The sequence below is a fragment of the Sphaerodactylus townsendi genome, linkage group LG04, assembly GCF_021028975.2.
Source record: "Sphaerodactylus townsendi isolate TG3544 linkage group LG04, MPM_Stown_v2.3, whole genome shotgun sequence".
In the NCBI taxonomy this organism is placed as follows: domain Eukaryota; kingdom Metazoa; phylum Chordata; class Lepidosauria; order Squamata; family Sphaerodactylidae; genus Sphaerodactylus; species Sphaerodactylus townsendi.
This window is the reverse complement of record NC_059428.1, coordinates 82,224,955-82,237,855: the sequence shown is the minus strand read 5'-3', so window position 1 is coordinate 82,237,855 and position 12,901 is coordinate 82,224,955. Positions and strand designations below refer to the sequence as shown.

General features: G+C 41.6%; 1 protein-coding gene and 1 long non-coding RNA gene across 17 annotated transcripts in view; one reads left to right on the top strand and one right to left on the bottom strand.

Annotated features, from left to right (window-relative positions):
* LOC125431050 overlaps positions 1 to 12,901 on the bottom strand; it is a 68,117-nt gene that overhangs the window by 28,003 nt on the left and 27,213 nt on the right. Inside the window, exon 2 of the long non-coding RNA XR_007244274.1 lies at positions 9,376 to 9,414. This is a non-coding gene — a long non-coding RNA (uncharacterized LOC125431050). The remainder of the gene's footprint in view (positions 1 to 9,375; positions 9,415 to 12,901) is intronic.
* CNKSR2 (connector enhancer of kinase suppressor of Ras 2) overlaps positions 1 to 12,901 on the top strand; it is a 202,880-nt gene that overhangs the window by 171,501 nt on the left and 18,478 nt on the right. For 2 of the 16 annotated variants that reach the window (XR_007244273.1, XM_048493562.1), the window contains exons 21-22: positions 6,167 to 6,258; positions 6,577 to 6,650. The exons of 7 other annotated variants lie outside the window; for them this stretch is intronic. Coding sequence is in view for 8 of the 9 variants with exons in the window: in XM_048493562.1 (XP_048349519.1) it covers positions 6,167 to 6,258; positions 6,577 to 6,603 (119 nt within the window). In the remaining variant the exon portion in view is untranslated. Of the gene's footprint in view, positions 1 to 2,869; positions 3,598 to 6,017; positions 6,141 to 6,166; positions 6,259 to 6,576; positions 6,651 to 6,898; positions 7,468 to 12,901 lie in introns of those variants that run through there. 7 more of the 16 variants (XM_048493569.1, XM_048493566.1, XM_048493563.1 and 4 more) reach the window with 6 other exon arrangements.

Genomic DNA, 12,901 nt, shown 5'->3' with positions numbered 1-12,901 from the left:
AGGAGCATGCGAAGGTGGTTTTCCAGTCATCTGGAACCATTAGGTGGTTCCTTGCGATGGCTTCCAGCATGCCCCTCACTTAGGGCTGAAGTGACTTACTGCCCGCGACATTGCTTTGCGTGAGCTCGCAAGGATATTATAGCTCAGGGCGTACTCGCCAACCCGCTTAACTATGCCATCCTCCTCAGTATCTGTGAAGTGGATGGGGGGCACAATGCAAGAATATCGGCATCGTCTTCCGTCAGGTTTCTTTTCTTCTGCAGATCGTGGCCACGTTCTGGCGCAGAGTTTTAAAACTCAGCGCCATTACGCATGGCTGTGACGGAGTGGCTTCGGAAAGGAAGGCGGAGCAGCAGAGGGGCGCTGAGCCGCTGTGGGAGTTTGAATTGGGTGAAGGAGCGAGGGGGCAGAAGGAGGACAGGCGTCCAATTTAGTGGATAGAGAAAATTCCGGCTGAAATTGAAGGTGAAAGATCGAAAGGAGGGCTGCCTACAGCAAAGGAGCCATAGGTCTGCAGGCTGGATGGCGACAAAACATTGCTCCCATCGCCAGTAGCAGCAGCGACATCGGCCACGAGGCTCTGTGCGAAGAGTGCGCCCGATGTTTTCCCAGTCCTTAAGATTCAATGTCCCCCCCTCTGGGTACCATGGACACTGAGCTTCAATCTCCTCAACCAATTTGCGCAGCTCCCTTCTCTTCACGGGGACCCTGCCGCATTTCGCTAACGCTTTCCAGTTCGCCAGCGTGCTTTGTCATAAGCCCTGCTTTTGCAAGCTCCCATACTCACCGTGTTCCGGCCGGACGGCGAGAGTGTCCTAGGACGCAGCGTGTCTCTGGATGCCGCACCAGAGGACAGGCGACCAAACGGTGGTCCCTGGATGCTTCCGATCCAGCGGACTTCGTATCGCTGCTCCCTTCCCAAGGCGACGTGAGCAGGGTGGAGGTTCGAGATTCCCGGTTTCGACACCAGCTAGGAAGGCTCACTCCACGCGGTCAGCGTAAGTAACGGTGACGAGACGCTGAGATAACATCTGGTGGAGATCGCCAGCAGCGGAGCACCGGAGGTCCCGCGGTTCCTAAGCGAAGTCTCCCGCCTGCCGTTCCTGGCACCTTTTATTGTTACTCTATCGGGGCGCGGTAGGAGGGAGGACTGGGGAGTTCCGAGAGCCGGAGGTCGGGAGATCACTGCGTGATGCATGATCTCATCTGGCTACGCGGCGAGAAGAGCGTGACGCTGCCTGAGCCTAATCCTCACCTGGGGGCAAGACCATTGTCCTGCCCGTGATTGAGCCAGACAGTTCACCACCCGCGGACTCATGGGGGGGATGAGGAGTGGGGGTGCGATGCGACCGGCAAGGCCGCAGGTCCGCTGGCGTCCCAACGTTCTACTACGGCACTGCTGGGTCGGCAGTGCACTACTACATCCCAGACCAGGTGTTGGCCTGGCTTCTGCCAGTAACTCCTGCACACTTCACATGGGTTGACGGCCAACTCTTACTTGGCTCCAGTAGGGGAGCAGCCCCAGTAGGGTGGCAGGAGGTGGCAGTGATTGCGAGTCCCATTTTGGACTTGTGCTCAGGGCTCAGAATCCCTACATCTAACAAGCCAGTCATTTTAAGTATTATGCACTCCACCCCAGGAAACAACATCTTGTTAGAGGAATTTTTTAAAAAATGTAGAACAAGGCCCCTGGAAATATTTTTAAAATCCCAGCCTTTTTGATGTTTAGAATGCAATGCCTTTCTTTGTATCTGGTCTATACGCAACAATGAGAGACACAATACACAACACATGCACCAATTCTCAATTGAAAATGAAGACTATTTTCCTTTCAGACCTACTGCTTGTAATTGGCAATCCACATCTGACTTTAGCTACAGGGGATTTTCATATCACCAGAAACACGTGGAATACATTTTGATGGCCTTCTAAGCTTTAGCTGTCCTAGTAAAGCTGCTGCAAAGCCAAACTTATTTTTACTGACAGCACTAAAAGTAAAGAAGACTGTTTTTAAATCATTGATTTCAGCTTTTAGTGCTGTAAGGTTTAGTGGATCAATCAACTTGATGTTAGATTTCGTTTAGAGTCATGGATATGCCCAGTAGTGTGTGTGACTGCAGTTTATAGAAAGTTCTCCAGAGACATAAATGTAAAAGGTAAAACTTACATTTATTCAATCATCTTCAGTTCACAACTTTGTTCCAAGAAAAGGTAAATAGAAAGAATCCTATCTAAAGAGATTACTTTCCCTATGACAAGTGGGCACAACTAACGTACACGCAGTGTGGAAGTGAGTGGATGCTGCAGTGGTAAAAGGCCCCACTGAGCAGGTGCTGCCATTGACCATGCCGGTTCAAAGGCTAGAGCAGAAGTGAGACTAGCATGGGGAAGAAAAGGAAGTTTGTGGGCGGTCTCCTGGCCCAGACAAGGAGGGCAAACAAGAGAGGCAACATCACAGTTAGAGTGATATACAGCACCCCCCAGTGTCCAGGCATGCAGAAGTCGCTTATTCCAACACTTGAATGGTTAATACAGACAAACATAGAGATTCTGAAGCCTATTTTAGCAAGTATGAAGTTGACAGTGTCTACAAGACGAGTGCTATTTGCACTAAGGTATTGCTAGCAACTACATTATATATTGTCATTGTGCAGTTAAATTCAAAGATATATTTACTGTATGTATTTTTATATGTTCTACTAATATTATTTTTTTAACAAAAAGAAAAGTTAGAACATTTGCTGCTTTGTTTATTGTGTGGAAGGCTGAGAAAAAGATTACTGAGATAGTACACATGAAGGAGTTTGAACTATTGGAAAATTCTCTGTAAATATTATTAAAGTTATAGTTGTATTATTTTTATTAATAGTCTTCAACTTCCAAGAACCATCTTTAACTCCAGCATGAAATCCCAGACCCAATACTCATAGTTTCTACTCTGTTTAAGTAGGCCAACTGTACATGAAGATAGGGCTGTTTTCAGTGGTTGGATTCAGCAGGTTCGCACCACATCAGCAGAGCCGGTTGTTAAAATGGCACTTGTAAGCAAACAGTTGTTGAATTATTTGAATCCCATCACCGGAACCCGTTGTTAAATTATTTGAATTCTACCACTGGCTACTTTAGGTTTAGTAGTCTGGTAGCATTACAGAATAAGGCCAAATTCAGTTTGTCAAGAAAGGATAAGAAAAACTGCAAGAAGAAATTTACTCTTCTACAAATTATTAAAAGTAATGAAACATTGTCTGCTGTTCCATTAGGTGATCCTTTATCTTTTATTTTGTGAGGTCCTTAAAAAAACACCTAAAACAGCAAAATAACAAATAGCAATAGTGTTGCTGATGCCTTCTTAAGTATAGAAAAAGCCACATGTAATGTATGCTTCCTAACCCTATGCCTTCAACACCATAGTATACTTGGATAAAACAGTTCCCATGGTTTTAGCACTGTTAAGTACTGTTTAGCACTGTTGATCTTGTGGAATACTTGTCATAAGGATATTTTATAAAGTATTTTCAATATATGCTTTATTATTTTAATCGCTTCTGTTTAAACTTCATTTTACCTGGGCTTTTGATTTTATTAAAAATTGTCCCTTTCTTCCCATGTTTCAATTGTTGTTTTTATATTTTATACATATTTTAGCTCTGATTTTCATTGTTTTGATTATGTTTAATTTTTGTTGATTTTATTGGCAGTGTATACATTTTGAAAAATAAACTAAAAAAACAAATAGCATTGATTTGCAGAAATATTTTCACATGCAGTAGATAAAAAGTTGTCAGTATTTTAATCATAGTCTCAAAATAAATACAATTGAAGCTGATGAGGACAGTTTTTAATAGCTGAGTTTCCATTGTGTTATGTAAACAAGCTCAAGAAATAATCTGAAATTATTCTTGCATTTGTTTACGTAACCCTTAACATTCTCTATGAACCATCTCAAAAACATTTCTAGAAGGATGAAATACAAATGTTAATAAAAATAACTTCATTAATAAGGTACTTTAAACTTCCTGTTATCCATTAAAATTCTAGTAGTGATTATTCATAGGGTGACCATCCGTCCCTATTTTCGCGGGACACTCACGCTTTTGCGTAGTGTCCTGTGTCCCGCTGGGCTTATGCCATTGTTCCGATTACGGACAATGGCCCAAGCAGCACACTGCCTTTTGCGGCGGTGCTCCCCAGTCAGGAAACAGGGAAGCACCCCAGAAGGCTTCTGGGGTGCTTCCCTGTTTCCTGACCAGGAGCCGCCGAAAAGGCAGTTTCTGACCAGGGAGCCGTGCAAAGGCTGCCTTTTGCTCCCTCGCGTCATGCCGCTGGCTTCTGGGGCTTGCCGTTTGCAGCCCTGCCTGTCACAAAGGCTGACAGCGGCAAGCCACAGAAGCTTCCGCGCTTCTGCGGCCGCGGCGCTCTTGTGAGCCACTACGGCTTGCCGTTTGCCGCCCTGTGACAGGGCGGCAAACGGCAAGCCGCAAAACTCATGTGTTTCTGCGGCTGCGCGTGCGCGCGCACAGCTGCTTCCCCGTCCCGGGATGGAAAGGTGACCATCTGGTCACCTTATTATTCAGGAAGTTATTTGCCGAATCTCATTCGTTGTCATATTTGCTATTCTGGCCTCCTACAACCACCCTTTTTCTATTCGTAATTTCTTGGTGTCTTTTCCCTGTTATCCCATCCATCAGTCCCCAAATTAACTGTCTTTTCTAAAACTTTCAGGGCAATTCTAAAAACACTACCTTGGGTTTAAGTTCTACTGAACTGATTTCAATAGGGTTCTGCTTAGGAGTGCACTGTTATGTACTTACTGGTAAAGGGGCCAGGCAGCCAGTCATGTTTCGCTTCTCTCCTACATTTGCTGTGTGGTTTTGTTTACATTATATACACTGACCTAAGCAGTTACCTAGTTAATTTGTGATATTAAGCTTATTTGCTCGGAAATAAATCTTGCTGATTTTGAATGTGGTATATTACCTAATGTGAACTTTAGAAATACTGGACTTCTGGGCTAGTCCACATACTTAAATTTTTGGCACCAATTAGAGTAAGGAATGGTGTGTGAAGAATTTATGCTGCTAACACATTTTTATATAGTGTTTCTAATGCCAGAATATCCATGTAATTAAATTTAGATGATTCATTTCAGAATCCTGTGCATACAATAAGTGACAAAATATTTATATTTGAAAACAATTCTGTTATAAGTTTCATTGGTTTCAACTGAGTTTTATTTTGAGACAGTGCTTCATTCTGCCAGTTTTTGCAGTGAGCTATGAAATGTACTTCTTCCTGTCCTTCCCACTGAATTCCTCATTACCAAGGTGACAGGTTTCTGTCCAGACAACTAAGACCTGAGATCAACAGCTTAAAGTAGGATTGTTTGGAGTCTAGCAAATACACTAACATGTTTGCCACATTATTTATCAGGAAACAAATTGAGCTATCTGATAACTTTAATGCACTCTTCTTTTAAAATAGTAGAAAAAAATCTCAATTTCTGCAGAAGAATAATTAGGAAAACTGAATATATAGACTACATTTTTTTCTGAAAAACTTCATAGTTGTATCTGAATTTTATATCTTTTTAATCCAAATTTGATACAACAGCATTAGGTTCTTGGCAGCTGAAGATGCCAATTAAATTGCAAATTGTTCAAATTAGCAAAACTGGCTATTCTGCAATGAGTTCCTAACAGATAGCATTGGATTTTGGCCGAACAGCCTTGGGCAATTCTCTGTCTCTGTCTGTAAAATGGAGATGATAGGAACTTAGCTGGCAGGCTTCTTTTGAGAACATTTTTTAAAAATATCGTGATGTAGGTACTGCAGAGCACTCAGTAAAAAAAACCCATTTGAATATACCTTGAATATTCATATTAGGAGAGAAGATTAAACATGTTAAATTAAAACCGTTTAAATGTGGCCCTTTTTCACTTGCTCCTATGCAAGAAATGCATTCTTATGTTACAGTTCTTGAAGTAAGTTACGTTTTATATGATGGGGTTTTCTTCCAGAAAAGTGCCCCAACAATGCTTTGAAAGAGTTTCCACTGGGAAATCACAGCCACAATGTGGTGGACTTGTCTATGTTGTAATGTGCAGTTTGGCTTTAAGCTGGAGGGAATTTGATGGTGAACAAAATTGTCATAATATGTTATTAACAGTACTCTCCTTAGAACCTTTACAGGATTCCAATTCTGGCATGGATCCTGTACTCTTCTCATCTGGAGATTCAGGGACAATATACCCCATAAAGGTGAGCTGGAAAGGGGGATCCCCTGCTTCAAACTGACTGGTTTAAATATCTCTAATTTCACTTTGCCCTCCCCACACACATATGTACCTACATTGTTTCAGTTCAATAATTCTTCATTTCTCAACAGTTACTGGTAAATTATGCACAACACAGAAGAGAGGGGGAGTTGGAAATATGCTAGCAGAACATTATTGCAGTCAGCACAATGTCACGATAACATCACATCACATACAAATGGGGGACACAGGAATGCAACCACATTTCTTGAAATCTGCTGCTGATTCTGGCTAAATGCTTGTAACCCCATTTGCCTTGCAGGATCAGAAACCCTGTGGAGCAGCCTAGCCAGAAATTGCAGCTGGATTACTGAAGCAGATCTCTACAAGTAATGGGTAAGTATTAGCCCACTAGCTGCACTATTTCCCCCATAAATAATGTAAATCCTAAATAGGGAAAAACCCCGGTAAGAACAGAGAGAGAGAGAGAGGAGAGAGAGAGAGAGAGAGAAAACCAAGGTGGTTTTGCTCTTCTCAATTCTGGAAGTCATACTGTGTATTGTGAGTGCTTGAGCCCACCTGCTGATTATTTTTACAGTGGAGTGTTACTTATTACTGTCTTGTATCACTTTGGCTCTTTTCAGGCAGTCTACAAACAGGGGACAAGGCAAGGATGAACCTATTCACAATGCCTTGCTAATCACCTTCCCAGCCTACAACATGATCTGCGGCTGTACTGACCTCTGCGCATCTAGATGCTTCACTGTCTGGTTGCCAGCTATCTTGTTTAATATGGCTACTGCATTATTGCAAGCTGCATAACAGATTATTGCATTACTACTATAGCTGTACATCTTTGGGGCATGCAGGGCAGGTCTGCCTGTGGCTGCTTTCTGCCAGTGCAGATCTCAGAGGGGAGGGAGCCTTGACGTATCAACAGAGTTGGCATGCCATTCATTTGATTTGTATTCAGAACTTCATTTTTGATGCTGTTCAATAAATGTTTACATTGGTTCATAGCTCAACTGCAGCGAGGTTTGATAGATAGAGATCTATACCCACTCTCTGCTTATGACTAACCTCAGATATTATCTTCATTGGGAAGGAAGATGCTGTGAGAGAGTCTTCATTGTCTACACAGTTATAATCTAGATCAATGAAACAAGCAACCATCTCTCTGATCACTGCTGCCGTATAATAAACCAAGTAAGCAGCATGACAAGCAGTGGAAATAGAGAATGAAGAATGAATAGCTACACATGGGGTAATTAACCTCACAAATTCAACAGAGGGATGGCAATACAGAAAGATTCTAAGCAAATGAGCCAATCAGCTTTTCAAAAAAAAATATTTTTAGTAAATAAGTAAACATTGATGTAGTTGTTAACACAAAGAATAAGAGACAGATGACTAGGGGTGTCCAAATTAACAATTTTGAGATAAATTTTGGGATCTGTGTGTGGGGAAAGCACGTTTTTCATTATCCTAAATTTTTGGAACTTACTTTGCTGTTCTAGGATTTTCTCAAATATTTTTTTCAAGTCCCAAAAATTCAATTTTAATGTCCCACCCTAATTTTCCTGCCTCTAGAAGCAGCAGGAGGCAAGAAGAAATTCATGAACTAGCTATTTGGCAGGATCTCCTTCCCTTTAAATTTTAAATGGCCATAATTTTCTATGGAAATGGGAGGTCAGCTCTGCATCCATGGAAAACAATAGCCCTTTAAAATGTAAAGGGTAACCTGGCCTTGGAAGCACATACAGCAGTTGATTCCCATGAACAGTAGAGAGACCAAGGTCTGTCAGGTTACAGAAAATAATTGGGCCATTATTTCCTATGGGAAAACCTGGCCAAGTCTACCTGCTCAACCGTTATTTGGTATCTTCAGTGCCTTTAAATTTTAAAAGGTCATTATTTTTATGTGGTAGATAATGATCTTTTGAAATGTAAAAGGGGAGAGATGGCAACTAACAGCTGTTTGACAGACTAGCTTCCTGTCACCCAACCACAAAACACTCCTATAATTCCATTATTCCAAAAATTTGAGAGTATTTTGGGTCACAGCTATATTCTGAACAGATAATTTAGCTAGGGTATATCCAAAAGCACACCCCTATTTGTAATCTGAGGTACGTGGTTTCAGATACCTCCAACCTAGATTTATGACTATTGGTGGCAAAGAATGGCAGCTAACTCCATTCTAATGATCTGAGTAGTTTTGGCGTTGCAGCCAAACAACAGGTGACATAGGTGCTAAGTTTGCTGCAAACATTAACATGAACACAATCATCAGGTGAACTTGCCTTGTTCAGCTTTCTTGATCATATACAAGGCAGACTCCTGATCTGATTCCCTCAATGGTTATTGGCAAATGGTTCTGGTGGGTTTTCCCAGCTGTGTGGCTGTGGTCACAGAGTAACAGACTTCCCTCTGTGATACACCTCTGAAGATGCCAGCCACAGATGCAGGCGAAACGTTAGGAACAAGATCCACCAGACTATGGCCACACAGTCCAGAAAACCCACCAGAACCAGTTGAATCTGGCCGTGAAAGCCTTCAACAGTTATTGGCAAAGTTTATTTATTTATTTATTTATTATTGTTTATATCTTACTTTTCTGTTTGCAAAGTATAATCAAAACAGCTACCAAATATAAAAACCCCTAATAAAATACAAACATAAATAGTCAATCGGTAATTCATCATGTGAAAGAGACTCATCTGAATTCACTGGGATGAAAATCATCAACACAAGCAAACTGGTAAGTGCTTCAGTATGCCTAATTGGTGCTCAGAGGATCAAATCTCCCAATATGTAATTTAGCTTAAATTGACATGAATCAGGAAGGTAACCCTCCCCTCATTTTTCTAACAAAAAATTGTCCCTTTGGCTGCTTGAACTCAACATGTAAAAAAGATAGTTCTTAAGAGCTAGAGTCTGAAAAGAAGATATCATTCTTTACTAGATTAAAAGCTGTTATGGAAGAGCAGTTTAGATCAGTAAAAAAGAGTGGAGGAAAAGTAAACTTCTCCAAGGCTTTTGCTTTTCATGGCTACATTACACACTGGTAGTGGTATCCTGTCACAGTCCACCAACATTATGTGAAATTTGTCACACCTACCTCAGTGTCAGTGCATTTGGTATGCTTCCATTCTCTGTTCTGAAACAAAGTACAGAAATAAAACATGCAACTATTCTGTCAGAAAGGAATTTATCTGTATAAAACTAAACAGTACAGTAACTGCTGTAGTACTCTTACTTAAAGGCATTATATTAACTCATTTACACGTTATCAGCCATGTCCTGAGGCTTTTCACTCACAGCCATTGTTGCATATCCATGATTTGTTCTCTATTTTGAATATTACTTGTGTTTGGTATTGGGTTAGCAGAATACACTGCCCAGTTTAGTCTTAATATTTGTACCATCCTGTCTCACAATCTAAGGACAGGACTGTTTGAAAAACATGATTTTTAAAATTTAAATAATATATTTACTAAATCTCAGTAGCTATTTTGTATACATAGTAACCCAGCCCATTCATAAAATAAAGTGGACTGATTAACTGAATGTCAAATAGTCAGTTGCTAGGAGAAAAAGAAGTGGGATAGAAATGCTATTACTTAGATGACTAAAAGTAGATGGGATGGGAGGAAACAGAGATTCTACTGTGGCAGTGCTGCTGAGCACCCACAAACCAGCTAAGTGCTGTACAAAAATAAAACTATTATAGACCAGAGGCAGGGGGTGCACGACGCATCAGGTGTGCGCCCCTGTGGGGGCGTGGCAGGGGCAGGACAGGGGAGTTCCTGGGCGGGGGCAGGACGGGGGCGGAAGATGCACTGGTGCACCAGGCAATTTTCCCCCTTGCTACGCCTTGTTATAGACGCTTCAGTCTAAAAATGGGACATAAAAGGGGCAGGGATGGATGGACTAAGTTTAAGTAGGTAATTCAAGAAGAAGAAGTTTGGGAAAAAAGTATGGAATGTTACCAAAAGTATGTACTACATAACTCATGCACCAGAAATATTTAACAGAATTTATTCCCACATAAGCTTTTGTGTTAGAGCTCACTTCATCAGATACAGTAAATAGAAGCAATTATTTTACTGTGGTAAAATGTTAACAGCAAAGGAGGGACAGTCTCCTAGTTGATGTATTTTTGCTTTTGTGTTCCTTTGTTAACTTAGTGCAAATACAAAATCAGTCCAGAAGAGGTCCACGTTGTTTTTTTAAAGCCCAATAACATTCATATGAAAAAAGAAGAAATCATAGCAAAGCTGCTGGCATTTTCTATCTTTGGTCTTTTTTGCACAGCACAAATAAAACATCTTGCAGACAATTTTTAAAAACCCATTTTCTTTTTTTTTTTTTGTATGCACAGTGCAGATGAAAGAAGCATTGCCAGGGAAAGCACTTCTGTTTCCTCCCCTTCCTCAGCTGACTGAAGCTTATCAGTTTCATTACGTTGAGCCCACCATTTTGTGCTGCTGCTGAGATTCTCCATCCCTGGCCATTTGGCGAAGGTTTCCCATGGAGGTTGCTAGCAGCTCATCCATTTCACTGTAAAAAGTACATGCCTGGTGATCCTGACACTTGTCATTTTTTATTTCTTTTCATTTTGAGGGAGCTGTCTGCAAAGGTTTAAAGTCATAACATGAGAATGGTTTTGTATGTGCACTAACAAAGGAACACAAAAGCAAAAATACATCAACTAGGAGACTGTCCTTCCTTTTTGGTGAACCTTTTACCATAGTAAAATAATCACTTCTATTTATTGTGTACTGTATCTGATGAAGTGAGCTCTAACTGACAAAAACTTATGTGGGAATAAATTCCAGCTGGATGGAGAATCCCTGCAGTAGCACAAAATGGAGGGCACAAGGGGCAAAAATGAAAACGGTTTGGGTGGAAAAATTTGTGTGTGTCCTTCAGTCTTCTAGTGCAGTGCAACTAAATCCTTTCATTTCATGCAAACAGAAAATCATCTGGCCATTAAACTCTTGGTATACTGCACTCACTAGTGAAATTAGAGAAAACCAGAATTGTACAGGGATTTCATTAGGACATTGGCTCTTATTACAGATGTCAAGTACCAAAAATAACACGAGCTCCCCAGTGCATTACAGTTTCTCTTAAAAGTATTTTCTGTACAGCACAAATATAACATCTTGAGGATGTTATAAAAAGCATTTGGGGGAGGAACTCTGCACAACTTTCTTCCCCAACATGTTTTCACATCGGTTTACTTCTCTCAACCGGGTTTTTTCCAAAATGGCTAAATCAGTGATCTTTTTCTCCCAAGACAGGGTCAAGTTGCTTCCTACTTGCTTCTCAGTTCCCACCTAGTTAGAACTAGAAAGTTTATCTATGATGACTACTCTCTTGATAATCTCCTCCTCTCTATATGGCCTCTTGTTCAGGAGGATCCCTCAATCCACATTGCAGTATTTGGTCACAGAACTTAATGAGTACAGAATTCATTCAAATTAAAATCACTGTGGTCTTGTTGGCCAGTATGCAAATTGGGGGTACCATACTCTGGTGGAGTAGTTTCAGAAGATGGTGCTGGAATAGTTAAACTGTAAGGGCCTATGTTCTGGGGTCCTGCAAGATTCCATTTCTTTATTTGTGCTGTTTAACATGAAACCAATGGAAGAGATTGTTCAAGAATGGGGAGTGAGGTGTCATGAGTGTGCTGATGTTCTTTCTCCTTTTCATGAGAATTGGGTGAGTTATTAAAATCTTAACCTGTGAGTGCAGGTGGTAATGGGATAAGACAATATTGTTGTATTGTACAATTGTACGGTAGTGTTGTTGGCCAATAGTATTTCCAATAAGGTTTTAAAGAGGCTGTTCTGCATGGGGTTGTACTGTCCCCGAAAGAGCAACTTCAGAATGCCATTAGGTAAGCTGAGACCTTTCTGTTTACTCAGGCTTTTGATTAATGTTGGTTGTTTAGGTAAGATTACTACTGGTCCTTATGATTGTTATGATGTAGTTAATATGCTGTTTCCTGGTTCTAATGATTTATCTTCATTTGAACTGTTTTTGTTGTTTTATAGTGACATCTTCTTCATTGATTTCAGTTGATTTTTTTATTCTACAAACTGCCTCTGAAATCATTGAGAAATAGGGGTATATATCTTAAACAGTAATCCCAATGATGAACCCGGAGCCAGTTGGCAGCCTGGACTCATGAAGTGTGTCCTGATGACTCATTGGCTGCAAGTTTGCCTCCCCACATTCCATCCCACAGCAGCCCCAATTCTGCGTGCTGCGGGCCCAGGATCGGACCCCCTGCCTCCCGTCCCTGGCCTCAGCTGGGTCACATCAGGAAGCCATGACCCCACTGAAGGGTTCCCTTGTCCCCAAACAAACCTACCTGGGACAGCAGCAGCAGTGACTGGCCACACGCTGCCTTGCTGCTCCCCCCACTCCAAAAATCACCCCACCCCCAGTGAGGTGCAGCCCTGATCCTCAGCACTATACTCAGCTTGCTTTGTCCAGCACCTAGGATTTGGCTCCCTCCCTCCCCCACCCCCAAACAAACCCATCCAGCCAGGCAGTAGCAGCTGACCCCACTCTGTCTCACTGCCTCCCCACTCCAGAAATCACTCTCCTTTGCCTCAAAAAACCACTCCCAG